At 44.3% G+C, this 15,504-nt stretch overlaps 1 protein-coding gene across 1 annotated transcript; it reads right to left on the bottom strand.

Annotated features, from left to right (window-relative positions):
• Positions 1 to 8,990: 8,990 nt before the first annotated feature.
• LOC144466779 (trace amine-associated receptor 8a-like) lies at positions 8,991 to 14,122 on the bottom strand. Its single transcript, XM_078174196.1, has 3 exons — positions 13,676 to 14,122; positions 10,249 to 10,445; positions 8,991 to 9,807 (listed from the first exon to the last, which is right to left on the bottom strand). Exons 1-3 carry the CDS (start codon positions 14,120 to 14,122, stop codon positions 8,991 to 8,993), a joined length of 1,461 nt encoding a protein of 486 aa, XP_078030322.1.
• Positions 14,123 to 15,504: the final 1,382 nt, after the last annotated feature.

Below are 15,504 nucleotides of genomic sequence, written 5' to 3'. Positions count from 1 at the left end.
ATTAGACTGGCCCCCTCACTGTCTGTTTTTAAAACCAGTCTTAAAACCCATTTTTACTCCTTGGCTTTTATCCCAGCGTGAGACTCTGCTCTTGTTTTACTGTTTTGTTTTTATTGTTTTTATTGTTTGTCTTATGTTTTTATTTTTGTACAGCACTTTGTTTCATCTATGGTTGTTCTTAAAGTGCTCTAAAAATAAAGTTGAGTTGAGTTGAGTTGAGTGGACTCTCGTATCCAGCACGTGAAATTCAAGACAGCTTGGACGGTGTAAAGTCAAATTACAACAACCTCCTGCCTTCAGTCAAAACACTGAAATTTTCTGTGCAGCCAAGGCAACACCATTCGATGAAGGCTTGTCATCCGTCAGCATGATAAGAACTACCCAAAATGACAGAAACCATCTTTGGGAAAAAATTTTAATGAGCTACGCTGCAGCCAGCCACCAGGGGCCAATCAAAATGTTTTGACTTCACTTTTGGGGAGCTGTCATGTTGTCCACCTTCATAAACAGTCTATGGTTGCAATGTCATAAGTAAAACAAAGAGTAAGAGGTGGTCAGGAGGTCGGGGTGGAGGATGGGTCAAACAGACACACGATTTTCAACCAGGACACTGCTGTTTGTGTCCTGTGTGAAAGTAAAAGTCCTCTTTTATGTATCTGTACTCAGCGTACTTTAATCTTTTAAGTAGTAACGTCACATTACATGAGGTACTTATGTCACTTTACAATATACTTACATCCCTTACATTTAGTTAAATGTAGTTATTTTAACACAAAACACAATCTTTTTCTAAACCTAACCAAATACTTTTGGTGCCTAAACCCAAGCATGCTGCCATCGTGTAATTTCAACACCACAGGTGCCACCAGTATGTGATGCGGTGTTCAAAGATGGTGGTCATTTCACATTTTTCTGTGAGATCATGTTGCATCAGCAATTGTGGCATGAAATATTTTTTATCATTTGGTTTTGGTATTGCCTGAAACAAAGCATGCAAATACAGATCTGCCCAAGGTGTGGTTTTAGATACAAATCACATTTGTTCATGTTTTACATGTTAGCTTTTTTGTCCCATTTTGAGTTATGCATTTTTTTAATTGGACACAATTATCTCCAAATTTGCAGACACTAAGAATGCTCGCTGGTCACCTTTCTCATTGGCCTCAATAACCTAGGCTGGATTATATTTATTACTCTACATGAACACGTTTACTTACATTTTGCATCACTGACTGATCACTGACAGGTTTTGTTGTGCTGTAGAGCACACAGATGGTAAAATTACAAATTTATTCCATTGTTTTAATTTTGAGGGTATACAATACATACAGTTTACACTTAGTATTTACACATCAAAGTACAATAACAAACAGCAGATGAACTGTGCAAACAACAATTTATAATACAATGTGACATCCACTTTGTGATCAATTCATTTGCATTCACCAATCTCCCTTGTCACATTTGTGGGATATCTGGGATATATATGACTTTTGTGCCAGCTTTTATTTTGTCTAAACTTGTCATAATTATATTTTTGTCCAAAATATGCAGCAAGTTTGTTGTGATTCACTGGACCACAGACGATTTGTCATTTGTGCAGATCTAAACTGGACATGTAAGGGTTCTTTGTTCTTTGTTCGTCAAACAAAGAGCAGCCATTTGGCCCTTATCTCCACAGGATGCCCCACCTCAAACCTAAGTGAGAGACCAGTGTCCAAACTTGATTGGACAGTACTTTTACGGTGTCATGTGACTCAGTGATGTCAACAGGCAACTATAAGAGAAGTCCTGCTTTCTCACACAGTCTTTGTTTTTTCTCCTGAGCTGCTGACCAGCTCAGACGTCTCTTTCTCCTGGGCCCTTAACTGGCCCAGATGCCTTCTTCCTCTGAGTGGCCGACTAACTTGGATCCCGGCGTCTGCTCCTGAGACCTCTTGCTCTCTTTCTCCTGGACCACGACTTTCCCTCACTCATAGCAGGAGATAAACCTGGAACCAGAGAAGTTAGTGTGCAAACACAAGGTTCGTAACTACCTTTCCAGCAACAAGGTGAACCAAGTTGAGTTGCAAACCCAACATCTAGCTCTGCAAGGACCCCGAACAACCGGCTTTCTCGGATCTGCACCTTTGGAACAAAGGACACAACAAAGACTGCACCTGGAACCACAGCTCTATCCACCCCTCATCAGCCGGCTCACAAAAGCAGCCACCACAAAGCAACTCTTCCCCCATCCATTCAAGGATTGGTAATGTAACAACTGGCATAGCATTATCACAACTGCACAAGTTAAGCAAGACTATTTAACTTTGCCAGTTGTGATTTAATGCTGTTTATTGAGTTACTGTTGTGATTATTGCAGTCTTTTTATTGGTTAGTTGGCTTTACCAAAGCTAAGTGATGTTAGATTGTTAATGCTTTTCACAGACAGAGTCTTGCATGCAACTAAACATCCACAGCACTAATCCAGACCCTTTGCAACACATATCACTCACACATTGGCTTTGAACAGGGCTACACCCAAAGAGGCAACTCAAAGTTCCTGCTTATTTTCCTTTATCTTTGCCCTAACCACATGCTCTTCTCTCTCTCTCTCTCTCTCTCTCTCTCTCTCTCTCTCTCTCTCTGAGTGAGGAGTGAGTGCGGTGCCTGGAGTGAGATGTTTTTTTTTTTTTGGTATAATCTTTGTTTAATGTAGTATAATTTGTGGCAATAAGTTTAATAAGTTTATTGTTTGTGTTTGGGTTTTGTTTGGTGAGGTGAGAGGGGTTTGTTGGTGTGTTTTGTGCCCTCCAGCATAATCGCTGGTCGGCGTCTGACACACCATGGTGAATGGAGATTTCTCCAGGCTGACTAGGAGGCATGGCATCAAGGTCGGTGTGGGCCTTCAGTACAATGTGGAGGAGGTCAGCCTGGCTGTTGGAGAGGTAAATTGGCCACAGCAGCGTGAAGTCGGCGGCTCGGATGAATGGTGGTATGGTTTTGTTTCTGGATCAGGTGGAGAAGGTGAACCAGCTCATAGTGACAGGTATTTCTATCAATGAAAGCTTTGTGTCAGTGTTACCGCTAACGCAGCCAGCAACAAAGGTAATCCTGTCAAATGTCCCTCCATTCATAACAGATGCATTTCTTAGTCAAGAACTCTCTCGGCACGGGAAGATAGTTTCTCCGATTAAGATGATTCCTTCTGGGTGTAAATCGCTGTTATTGAAACATGTGGTGTCTCACAGAAGACAGCTGTATATGATTCTAAACAATCGCAATGAAGAGCTTAATTTGCGCTTTAAAGTGGACGAATTTGACTATGTTTTGTTCGCCACCTCTTCACTGATGAAGTGTTTTGGTTGCGGTGAAGAGGGACACACTGTTGAGGCCTGTCCTAAATTGAAGAAACCGGCTCCGACTGATCCGAAGGTAGCGGATGTCCAGGCACCACGGCACAGGCTGCCGGGTCCGGTGCGCAACGCACCGCTGACCTGCGGTCTGGTGCTGAAGAGCAGCGGGGGACTGTTACGGAGCTAGATGGTGAGAAAGAATGTGTTGAAGATGAAAGTCAGGTCGGTGATGAGCAAGAAACAAGTGTAAATTGTGTGTGTGAGACACAAGTGAAGAGCAATGGTGAACTTGGTGAGACACAGATAGAAAAGACAGGTGAGCTTGGTGAGATGCAGGCGGAGGAGACAGGTGGGACTGGGGATGCATGGAGTGAACAGGTTGAAGATGCTTGGATGATGAAAACACCTGTTCCACGTAAATGTAGGAACAAAAATAAAAATGTGTACAGTGATGCACAGTCGAGTAGAGTGTTGTTGGACAGACAGAAAGACAGGCAGACAGGTAAAACACAAGTGCAGTCAGACAGCAGTGAGAGCGAGGAAGAGTGTGTGTCTGACAGTAGTGATGTGTCTCTTATCAAAATGACTAGTAGTCAGGAAAGAAAGGCTTACACTACTGAAAGTATAAAATCTTTTCTTCAGGAGACAAAAAACATAAAGGGAGTTAAACTAGAGGAATATTTTCCTAACATAGAGGGTTTCTACAACTCAGCCAGATTCCATATGAGGAATAAAGAGGAATCATGTCTGACTGATCAGGATTTTTTTAGGTTAAGGAAAGTTGTTTTGAAAGTGAGAAGACAACTCAGTAGTAATGAGAGTGGAGGCTCAAACTTGCACTTTGCTGAAAATGATGTTTTTATGTGTGTTTTTCCTCACATCAGCTTTGATGAGTGAATTTAGAGTTTCCACGCTCAGTTTAAATGGAGCAAGGGATGTGAGGAAAAGATCATGTTTGTTTGAACTCATGAAACTGAAGAGCATTAATGTAATGTTTGTTCAGGAAACACACAGTAACAGTGTAAATGATACTGACTGGAAGAGGGAATGGGATGGAGAGGTGGTTCTTAGCCATCTAAGTACAGTCAGTGGAGGAGTAGCTCTCCTTTTCTCTAAAAACTTCCTACCAAAGTCTTATGTGGTGGAAGAAGTAGTAAGGGGCAGACTGATGGTCGTTAGAACAGAGTACGAAAACTTTACTCTTGTTTTTATCAATGTCTATGCACCGAATAATGGAGCTGAAAGAGTTGTTTTCCTAAATGAAATCAGTACAGTTTTGAGCAATTGTGAGCCTGAAAAGTTTTTATTCTTGGCAGGAGACTGAGAATGAACGGCTGGATAGAAACCACATAGAGCCTCATGCTGCTTCAAAACATGTGATGAGGCAAGTGGTGGAGACACAGAATTTGACTGATGTGTGGAGAGAAATGCATGATAAAAACCGACAGTACACCTTTGTCAGCAGTAGGGAGAATTTAATTTCTGTGAGCAGATTAGATAGACTTTACTGTTTTAAACATCATTTTGGCACTTTTAAAAAGTGCCAAATACTGCCTGTAGGGTTCTCTGATCACTCTATGGTGTCTTGTAGTGTTTTTATTGCCAATGTAAAACACAAGTCTGCTTACTGGCGTTTTAATACTGCCCTGCTTTCAGATGTACATTTTAAGTAAACTTTTAATGTTTTTTGGAAAGGGTTTAGAAATAGAAAAACAGATTTTGCTTCACTGAGGCAATGGTGGGATTGTGGTAAAGTGGAAATCAAGCAGCTTTGTCAACAATATACTCTCAATGTCTCTCGTGACATCACCAAGTCTATTAGAGATCTAGAGATCGGTATAGTGGAGCTGCAGGGTTCTGCGGAGTCCACAGGAAATCTAGGTTGTTTTGAGGACCTCAAATCCAAAAAAGCCTTATTGGCTGACCTGCTGTGCTGGGCTCTAAAGCACAGGGAGCATTGGTCCGGTTTCGTTTTCAGAGTGCTGCTGAGATGGACTCACCTTCCAAGTTCTTCTTCAATTTGGAAAAAAAAATGGACAGAGCAGATTCATCCATGCACTGCGTTCAAATACAAGACAGCTGCTGAATGACGCTAGTGAGATCCGGCAGAGGGCCGTGGATTTTTATTCTCACCTGTACACCACTGAGTACATTGAAGACCAGGCAGCTTTTGACTCCTTCTGTGATGGGTTGCCCAGGGTCGCAGAGGAGAGCAACAAAGAGCTGGAGGGTCCTCTGACAACTGAAGAGCTGTTTATGACATTACAAGGTATGCAGGCGGGGGGGGGAGGCCCCGGAAATTGATGGACTCCCACCAGAGTTTTATAAAGAGTTTTGGCCTGAGCTGGGTGGTGACTTTTCTGAAGTTTTCACAGAGAGTTTCGAGGAGTCATCTCTGCCTCAGAGCTGCAGGAGAGCAGTTTTGACCTCATTACCGAAGAAAGGTGATCTCCAAGATATTAAGAACTGGCGTCCAGTCTCGCTGTTGTGTGTGGACTACAAGATAGTGTCAAAAGCCCTGTCCAATAGATTGAAAAAGGTGATGGACCAAGTAATTCATTGGACCCAGACCTATTGTTGACAATGTGTCATTAATTAGAGATATTTTGGACGTCTCTGGTTCATTGGGTTTGGTTGTTGGTCTGATTTCTTTGGACCAAGACAAAGCATTTGACCGGGTTGAGCACCGTTACCTATGCTAGAAAGGTTCGTCCTCAGCCCTGGACTTATTGCTAAGATTAAGGGGGTTTTAAATACCTGGGGGTTTACCTGGGAGATGAGGATACTGCGAAGAAAAACTAGGAGGGAGTGGCAGAGAAAGTGGACTGGAAGTTGGCTAAGTGGAAGTGGTTGCTTCCTCAGATGTCCTATAGAGGAAGAGTGCTGATCCTTAACCATCTGGTAGCATCAACTCTCTGGCACAGGTTAGCATGTATAGAACCCCCTGCTGGCCTCTTGCAAAAAAGTACAGTCTGTCATGTTGAAATTTTCTGGGGGTCATTTACACTGGGTGCATCAAAGTGTACTTTACCTGCCGAAAGATGAAGGGGGCACGGGTTAGTACATTTAAAGAGCAGAGCAGCAGCATTCAGGTTACAGTTCATACAACAATACCTCACAGGAAATGATGATGTGATCTGGAAGCCAGTAACAAACGTTATTTTGAGAAAAGCAGCAGGTCTAGGTTTAGATGCCTCTTTGTTTTTAATGAATTGTAACTTGATTCGTTTGTGTAAATTGCCTCCTTTCTATAAGGGACTGTTTAAAGCCTGGACTTTGTTTCAGTGGGAAAGGCTGCAACCTGCGGCGGCGTTGTTCTGGCTCCTGGAGGAGCCTCTAGTCCACGGGGCCAGGCTGGACATTCAGAAGGACAGTAGACCTGGCCTCACACAGTGCTTGTGTTCAGTTGGGGCAGTTCAGCTGAAGCACAAAGTGGAGGCTGCAGGTCCCAGTTTTCACAACACAGAAGCAGTGGCTGCTCTTCTTGGCATCAAGTCATGTCGTCACACCAAAGACATTTTCAATGCCTGGACCAAAATCCTAACGAGTGATGAACTGTACATGTTCAGGGACTACTTTAATGGAACAGAGTTTCCTGATGGGGGGACCCTTTTCTGGAGCTGGTTCTCAGAATAGACCAAACTGGACTGACAGGAGAAAGGATACTGTGTGGAGAGAGAGGCGAAATGTACAAGATGAGTGTAAACCGGTGCGGAGGGTGTTTTATAAAGCACCTTTAAACAAAAGGTCCACTGATCTGCAGTGGCAACTTCTTCAGGGAGCATTGGCCATGAACACTTTTGTGTGCAAAATGAATCCCGGTGTCTGTGCTCAGTGTCCTTTCTGCCAGGGACTGTTTTCACTGTTATTTAGAATGCCACAGACTCAAAGTGTTGTTTGACTTGATTTATTTTTATGAAATGTAATGTAATCTGGTTTGGAACTGCTTTTATTTTTGGTGCAGGTTAGAGTACATGAAAGTGGCAGTTGTTAAATTTTGTGGTGGGACAGGCCAAACTGTCAATCTATAAGACAAGGAAAAATCAGATAGAGAATGTTTTGGATGAAGGGCTGCGGTCAATGTTTGTTTCCTTGGTGAAGGCCAGAATCAGAGTTGATTTTAAATTTTATTCACTTATGAAAAGGAGTTTGTGGCTCAGTGGTGCTTCACATGTGCTCTGTGTAGTGTGATTGAGGGGGCACTGGTTTTTAATCACTCTCTAGAATGATCTGAGAGGTTAGGTGTTTGTCTTGTGTTTTTTTCTACATCTGTTTTAAGATGGTTGTGTCATGTTGACTTTGATTTTTTATTGATAAAATAAAAATCTCTCTCACTCACTCACTCACTCACTCACTCACACACACATACACACACTTGCTTGTATAAAGTTAGTTTGTTAGAATTTGTGTGTTTTGTTGTTTTCCTTCCTTTATGAATAAATATATTTTGGAATCATACCTTCTGTCTGTTTAATATTGCACAAGAGTGAATGAAAAGTCAACCTCTGCTATGTCAAGAACTCTGAAATCCTTCAGGCTTTACTATTAATTTTTGTTATGGTTATTAACTTAGTTATTAATCAAAGTTTCCACTTGATAGCTTAGTGAACTTTATGAGACTGATATCTTTATCTGGCGATCATTTTTTCCTTTTCGGGAATGGTGCCCGAAGAGGTGATTCATGTAAATTAAGTCACATTATTTAACATGATTGATAATTATCATTAATAATTATTAATTATTTCCAGTAGCAGTTTTTATACCTTAATTGGAGATCTATTGCAAGGTCAGGCACATGTAAAGGCTAACCCCCAGTTTCCACCAGATGCGTGTTGGTTGCGTCTGCACTCCGGCACGGTAGCGGAGCCCATAGGATTTAATTCTTGTCAATGTGTGTGTTTCCACCGGCTGCAGCTGTGCTGCATTCCAGCTCCGTCTCAGCTGCGGCGCTCCGGAGCCCTCCGCAACAGATACGCAGGACGTCTATTTTTGCCGGCCACCGGAGCACAACGCAGCAATTCAGCACAGAGCAGATCGTGCGGGGCAGGAAGTCGTGCACAGAAACAAAATAAAACATCCGGTTAATTTTCAAAATAAAATACACAGTGTTCACGGCGGATCATATTTCCCTGCACTATACCTTGAAAACTACATAATGGGCAGAGGCAGGCCTGAAGTCAACAGGTCAGAGGCTTTCAGACGTCATTTCACCCCGTTGACACCATGGACGAGGAGATACTAATCATGGAGGTGCACCGAGATGTCTTCCAGCAGAGCTGCACCACTCCGCACAGCAAACGCAGCCGGTGGGTGTTGACGGACGGCGGAGTACGTAGCAGATAACCAGCGCTGCCGTTCCGCAACGGACATGTATCCAGTGGAATTCTGGCTTAAGTCCCAGAAAATGGTGCTGCCTCGATGAGGCATAGATCCCAACATTAGGTGTCCCCATGTGATGCATAGATTTGTTGTAGATTTCCGGATCACAGCAAGTTGGAATCCTTACATGAAACTGACACCGAGTAGAGCAATGCACAATTTTCTCATATACTGCTTATATACAGTACTATATACACAGATTTTACTTCAATTTTTATGATTTTCAATTCAAAACCTTGGTGGAGCAGGCCTCATTTCAGTCACTCCACAGCCTCTCTACAGTATGTTGGTCTCACAGGAGCCAGGCTGCAGAATCTGAAGACTGACAATGAGTTTAACTGCTTTTCTAAACCAGGAATAAAACAAGGCATAGATCAAGGGGTTAAGACATGAGTTAAAACAGAACAGATAAAGCACAAATGATGCAGATGAAGAACTGACCAAGGCATCACCTGCAAGAGTGACACAGTAAAATGGGCAGAAACATATTAGAAACACAACTACAAGAACACCAAGAGTCCTGGCTGCTTTCAGCTCCGATTTCTTTGTTTGTTGATTCACTGAAAGCTGGAGAGTGACAGCTGTGATGTGAGAGCGCATGGCACGAGCCTGAGACACAGCCACAACAAATACTCTCATGTACAGAACGACAATGACAGAAATGGGAACAATAAAGGTTACAACAAGGTCAACAGCTCCTGCAGTGTGGTTCATGACAATCACACACTCTCCATGGCAGGAATTATACCTGCCTGGTTGAGTCAGGTCATCCTTTAACAAGAGACTGCAGTAAGAAACAGCACAGAGCCAACACAGACACACACAGAGTTTAACTCTTTTCACAGTGACTCTGGTGGTGTAATGCAGAGGGTCACAAATAGCCACATAGCGGTCGACTGATATGAGCACCATGTCTCCTATGGAGGTAGAACTAAATATGAGGGACACATAATAATAGAGCAAACACATGAGGTCACCAAGAAACCAGCAGGCTGTTTTTAGCAGGACTTCTCCTGGTATCACCAGGAGGCCCACGAGAAAGTCTGAGACAGCCAGAGAGAGGAGGAGGATGTTGGTGGGTGTGTGGAGCTGCCTGGAGAGAAAGAGGAAAAACTCATAAACCCAACAAGTCCTCAGATCTAATTGATTGAAACAGTTGTAAAAAAAAACAGATATAATGAAATGTTTTCTGATCGACAACATCTGCAGTTTCAATATGGTTAAATGTGGACATCTAACTGCAATATCTGGTGTCAAAATCACAGTTAAGTTTGTGCAAAAGGGCAGAATACAAGTCAAATGTGTCTTAAATACATTTCCAAGGTTGCAACATCTGTATCATAATATAATTAAGTGTGGACAACTACTGCAGTATCTGGTGTTGAAATCACCAGTCAACAGTCAGCAAGACAGAGTACAAGTCAAATGTGTCTAATGTACAAGTCCAAGCTGCAACATTATTCAGTACCAACTGAAAGACAGTTCTTCTAATCTACAGAAGCTGTTCACATCAGTAAATTAAGTTAATCTTTGCCTGAAGTGGGAGACTGAGATGATGACAAGGAGGTTAAGAGCCACAGTGAGCAGAGAGATAAAGTACAGCACAATGTTAAGGAGCACAAAGTTGGCCCAAGGAGAGGTGGGCTTTCTGCAGGAGGTGTTGAGCAGTTGTGGAAAGCAGAGCTCCTCCATCTTCAGAGAGCTGCAGCTCTGGCAGCTTCCTGAACAAATCTGAGTCATATAACCAAATGAGCTCTTACGTTTTCGAAATTCCTCTCCTTTTTCTCTCGGTCTCTGTTGGACTCAGATGCCCCGCCTCCCTCACTCTGCACATCATCTTCATCACTTTTACTGGAACCCAGTGTTTCTGCTCTATGTCAGTCTCCACTCTTGTTTTCTTTATCTTGTCTTACCTCTTTGCCCTGTTTTAAGTCACCGAAGTGGACCGTCAACAGGAAGTTATGGAACAGCCCTTACTGATTTCAAAGAGGCCACACAGCACAGGTGCCAGTGCAGAGGGCTCAAGGAAAAATATTAATATTGTTGCCCAGTGAAAGAGACGAGCCTAGCTCAACTGTTGTGACAACACAATGCGCAAGCTCACATTCCTGATGGACTGCACTGAAATGTGACAGGCTGTTCTCATGCACTGTTTGTACGAACTCATTAAAGGAAAATTTCGGTTTATTTCAACCTGTCTCCTATCGTCCGAAATTTGTTTCAAGTGACTAGTGACATAAAAATAATAGTTAGCATGTTAGCCGTTAGCCTAGATACAGCCGGGGCGCATAGTAGCGTCAGACCTGTTAAAACGTAAGTGAACGGGCAACCTTCAAGTGCAAAGTTAGTCCACTAAACAAGCTTTTTTTCCACAAAGACCGCCTCATATCGTTAGGATAAATGTCAGAGATCATATAGAAAACGACATGTAAACGTGTTGTCTTACCTTACCGGTGTGCTGCCATGTTTGTTTACCATTTAGCTCTGCTTTCTAAAGCGCGGCCGAAATATCGCGAGCAGCGATCTCATACCGTGCCTGAAATCTCGCGAGAACAAGCAGCAACAGCTGGAAGGCAGAACCGGACAGTAGCCTGAAAAGTTCATTCATTTATTTTATGAAAGATTTATAGAATAATGGCTGACTTTTTGCCAGACTTCGACTTTGTGGAGGAGGAATTTGATTTTGCAGAGTTTGATGGCCGCCCTTATTTATTTGAGCCAGAATACACTGACGAAGAGCTTTGTGAAATTGAAGAACGGAGGAGGAGAGAGAGAGAGGCGCAACAGGTAGAGGACGAGAGAGGAGGAATGGCTGCTGCAAGGCTGCGTAGCTCTGGAGATTGGTGGTGTACCTGTGAATGCTGTGCCCCAGTGCCCACAGAAGAGGAATGCCTCTGTTGCAAGGAATGGGACCGGTTGCGGCCTTATTTTCAAGGTCTGGATGTGACCGAGGACGAGACACCTCCACCTGGAGTAGTATCCAGCTGGGCTTTATCTAGAGCTCGCGAGATATATTTCGGCCGCGCTTTGGAAAGCAGAGCTAAATGGTAAACAAACATGGCAGCACACCGGTAAGGTAAGACAACATGTTTACATGTCGTTTTCTATATGTTCTCTGACATTTATCCTAACGATATGAGGCGGTCTTTGTGGAAAAAAAGCTTGTTTAGTGGACTAACTTTGCACTTGAAGGTTGCCCGTTCACTTACGTTTTAACAGGTCTGACGCTACTATGCGCCCCGGCTGTATCTAGGCTAATGGCTAACATGCTAACTATTATTTTTATGTCACTAGTCACTTGAAACAAATTTCGGACGATAGGAGACAGGTTGAAATAAACCGAAATTTCCCTTTTAATAACATGGTAAACCATTAATGTGCTACCTGTAATTTTAAAGAAGGCTTCTTTTAGAGCCGGCATGACAAAATGGACCAGAGTTTAGTGAGAGTAAGAACAACCTCACAAATATATTGACACAATATTCTTGCTCAGATTTTCTGTAACACCCATAGTTGCCATGGCGGGAAAAAAAAATGCAATATATACAGTAAGCACTTCTGTCATTGCATAGCTTCATTCAGTGGCATCACTTTAAGAGCATTGTGCTGTGGGCAGATGGGGCGCGTTCCACTACCATTTTGTAGCTACTGTCTGCCGTCTGTGGGCTTCATTCCATTTCAAATTGCCATCCGTCTGCTGTAACCGAATCCAAACGCCACTAATAAATAAATAAATAAATAAGAAGAAAAAAATAAGGCTGAGCACGGAAGAACCAGAGAGGAAACACCATCTCATGGAGCCGTCTGCCCTCCACTCCACCAGGGGAGAGCGGACCCCAAGCCAGCGCCACAGAACCGCCACGTCGGGATCCTGGGACCACGCTCCACCCCTCCCCCTTGCACTAATCTGCACATTTGAACATTAAAGACTTGTTATTTACTGTGTACCTGTTTCCTGAGTCGTGCTTTTGGGTCCAGGCTTTAAACCAAATCATAACAGAATGATCTGGCCATGTTGGAACCAGCCAACTCAGACTCAGGTTCACCGGTGATGAATCTGAGACATGCTGTTTCATCCCAAGGGATAATGCTTGGACATCATGACCAGATGCTGCGGGAGATCATGGACTCCCTCTCCAATCTTACCTCCGGTCTCGCTCGAGTTGAGAACCAGCTGCAAACAAATAATCCACCTGTGTTTAATCTCTCCCCAGCAGTACCAGTGGGCACATTGCAACCCCGTGAGCCGTACGTTCCTGCCCCTGAACGTTATGACGGAGCCTTAGGTGACTGTAAGTCTTTTCTTTTCCAGTGTTCCCTAGTGTTCCCTACTTACAGTTCTGACAGGTCCAAGATTGCCTATGTGTTGGGTTTGCTCACGGGGAGGTTTTTGGTTTTCAAAATCCCTTTATTGAACCATTGCCAGACCTAATGAACAACAATAACAACCACCATCAAAACAAGTAAAGAAGTCTGTCCAATCAGAAATTTACAATCAACTCCTCATCCTCCCCCACAGAGCACAGAACCCCGCCAACAGCCCATATTTGACGAAATGTCAATATGTTGTCCGTCATCCTATAATAGGCGTGTTCCACTCTCAGTCTGGCTTTTAACAAGCCCTCCAGAACCGGCACTGGCTCCACACTGGTGATACCCTGCGCCTGGTTCTTGCGCGTCAACCAAATGGCCAACTTGGCAGAACCAGATATGAAGTTAATCAGTGTGTGAGCACTCTTCCTCCGTGCACTGTGCTTTGGGCCAAAGATGAACAAGCTGAAAGAAAAAACCTCCCCGAAACCCTGAAACCATCTTTTTAACAGCTCAAACAATGCTGACAGCCGGGGACACTGTACAAATAAATGAAACAAAGTCTCTGTCTGTGTACAGAAAGTGCACTCCTCCCCAACCCCTGGATCCAGGTGCGCTCTGTATCTGTTCGTGGCTATTGCACCACGTACAACCCTCCACTGGAGGTCTGCTGTCCGCTTTTCAACGGGCAGCTTGTACAGGGACCGCCAGCTGCCTTTCGGGGACACGTCTGTGCCAAAAAATTCAGCCCACCTCGACTCCTTCAGCCCTGCCAAAGAGTGCAGGTTCAGCACCTTCACGCAGACATGGTAAAGTGCTTTCTTCCTTACATCCTTAAAAGTGTCCAGGTGAGGGGTTGTAAAAGACAGCAGCTGACCACCTCCCTCCTGCCACTCCCTCACTGCTGGGTAAATGAGCAGAGAGGGGAAGCTGTATTCACTGTTCTCAGACCACTGATCACATAAAGCACAGTTCTCTGCAAAAGCTCTCAGAGATTGTGGCAGGGCGGCATGGACTTCCTCCACCACTCTGGTGATGAGCCTGATAGAGGTGATGTTGGTCCTCGCTCTCAGGGTGTCCACAGAACTTGCTGTCATCTTCATCAGATGACCCAGTTTGGTGCAGCCAGCCTCTCTGAGGCTAGCTCGCAGACTGGGAGACTGTAATGTCTGAGTCTTTAGAAGGTTGTTAAAAAACAAAGGCTCCTCAAACAGCCACATACCTGGTGTCTCATCTGTGGTACGTACAAGCTGGAAAATCTGCCATGCCTGCAACACAGAGCTGTAAAACGGTGTCAGTCCAGCAAGAACCACAGCTTCAGGTTGTAGAAGGAACAGTTGTTTGTCATAGCCCAGGCGCCCAGCTCTCCTCAGCAGCAGTCTAGCTGTATAGAGCCAACCTGGGCCAGAGGTATACAGGAGTCTTTGTGCAGTCTGGAGTCGAAAGGAAGCAATTTTAGACTGGATGTTTATCAGACCCTGTCCCCCTTCCGCCGCAGGCAGATAAAGGGCTGCTGCCCGGACCCAGTGTTTGCCAGACCAGAAGAAATCCACGATGGCTCTCTGAATGTCCTCTATCAGGCTTTTTGGTGGTGTTAAAACGTTGAACTTGTGCCAAAGGGCCGAGGCAACCAAGTTATTGGCAACCAGAACTCGTCCCCTATATGACAACTGGGGTAGCAACCATTTCCATTTAGACAACCTCGCGCACACCTTCTCCCTAATACACTCCCAGTTCTTTGCCTGAAAACCTTCTGTGCCCAAGAACACCCCCAGCACTTTCAGACCCTCCTTCCCCCACTCAAGACCTCCAGGCAAAATGGGCACTGCCTGATCCCTCCACTGTCCCACCAACAAAGCTTCACTTTTTGCCCAATTCACCCATGCAGATGTGGCCCCTTCATACAGGGACAGGGTGTCCTGCAAATATTGAACATCTCTCTGGCTGGTGATGAAGATACAAACATTATCCGCATAGGCCGATACAGTAGGAGGTTGAGCAAGATCCGAGGACCCAGGCAGTGAAAGACCACGGAGCTGACCCCTCAGCCTGTGCAGCAAGGGCTCGATGGCTAGACTATATAGCTGACCTGAGATAGGACAGCCTTGCCTTATCCCTCGCTGCACAGGGGAGGGCTAGAGCCTGGGGAACAGCCTTTTGGCATAATCCACTCACTGCTCAAGCTACTTTTGAATGGTTTTCCAACGAGATGATGTCTGTTTTTGACCATCCCATTACCAGTCATGACACCAGTAACCAACTGTTGAGCCTGCGCCAGGGTTCTCTTAGTGCGGCCAATTATTCAGTTGAGTTCCGTACTCTGGCGGCTGAACTTGGGTGGGATGACAAAGCACTCCAGAGCATTTTTTTGAGAGGACTTAATGAAACTGTTAAAGACTGTCTCGTGGGTAGGGCAGAGCCCAAGAGTTTACAGGAGCTAATCGCGTTAGCCATTAAAGTGGACAATAGGCTAAGAGAG

This window comes from Epinephelus lanceolatus, chromosome 14 (genome assembly GCF_041903045.1).
Source record: "Epinephelus lanceolatus isolate andai-2023 chromosome 14, ASM4190304v1, whole genome shotgun sequence".
Taxonomy (NCBI): domain Eukaryota; kingdom Metazoa; phylum Chordata; class Actinopteri; order Perciformes; family Serranidae; genus Epinephelus; species Epinephelus lanceolatus.
This window is presented reverse-complemented; position numbering and strand designations above follow the sequence as displayed.

Bases quoted from the DNA above. Each gene is read 5' to 3' on its own strand.
- LOC144466779 (XM_078174196.1), bottom strand. From the start codon at position 14,122: ATGACAGCAAGTTCTGTGGACACCCTGAGAGCGAGGACCAACATCACC. The intron at 10,446-13,675 runs GTACGTGGTGCA...TATATGACTCAG, and splicing joins CAGACCTCCAGTGGAGGGTT to ATTTGTTCAGGAAGCTGCCA. The intron at 9,808-10,248 runs GCAAAGATTAAC...CTTTCTCTCCAG, and splicing joins ATCTCAGTCTCCCACTTCAG to GCAGCTCCACACACCCACCA.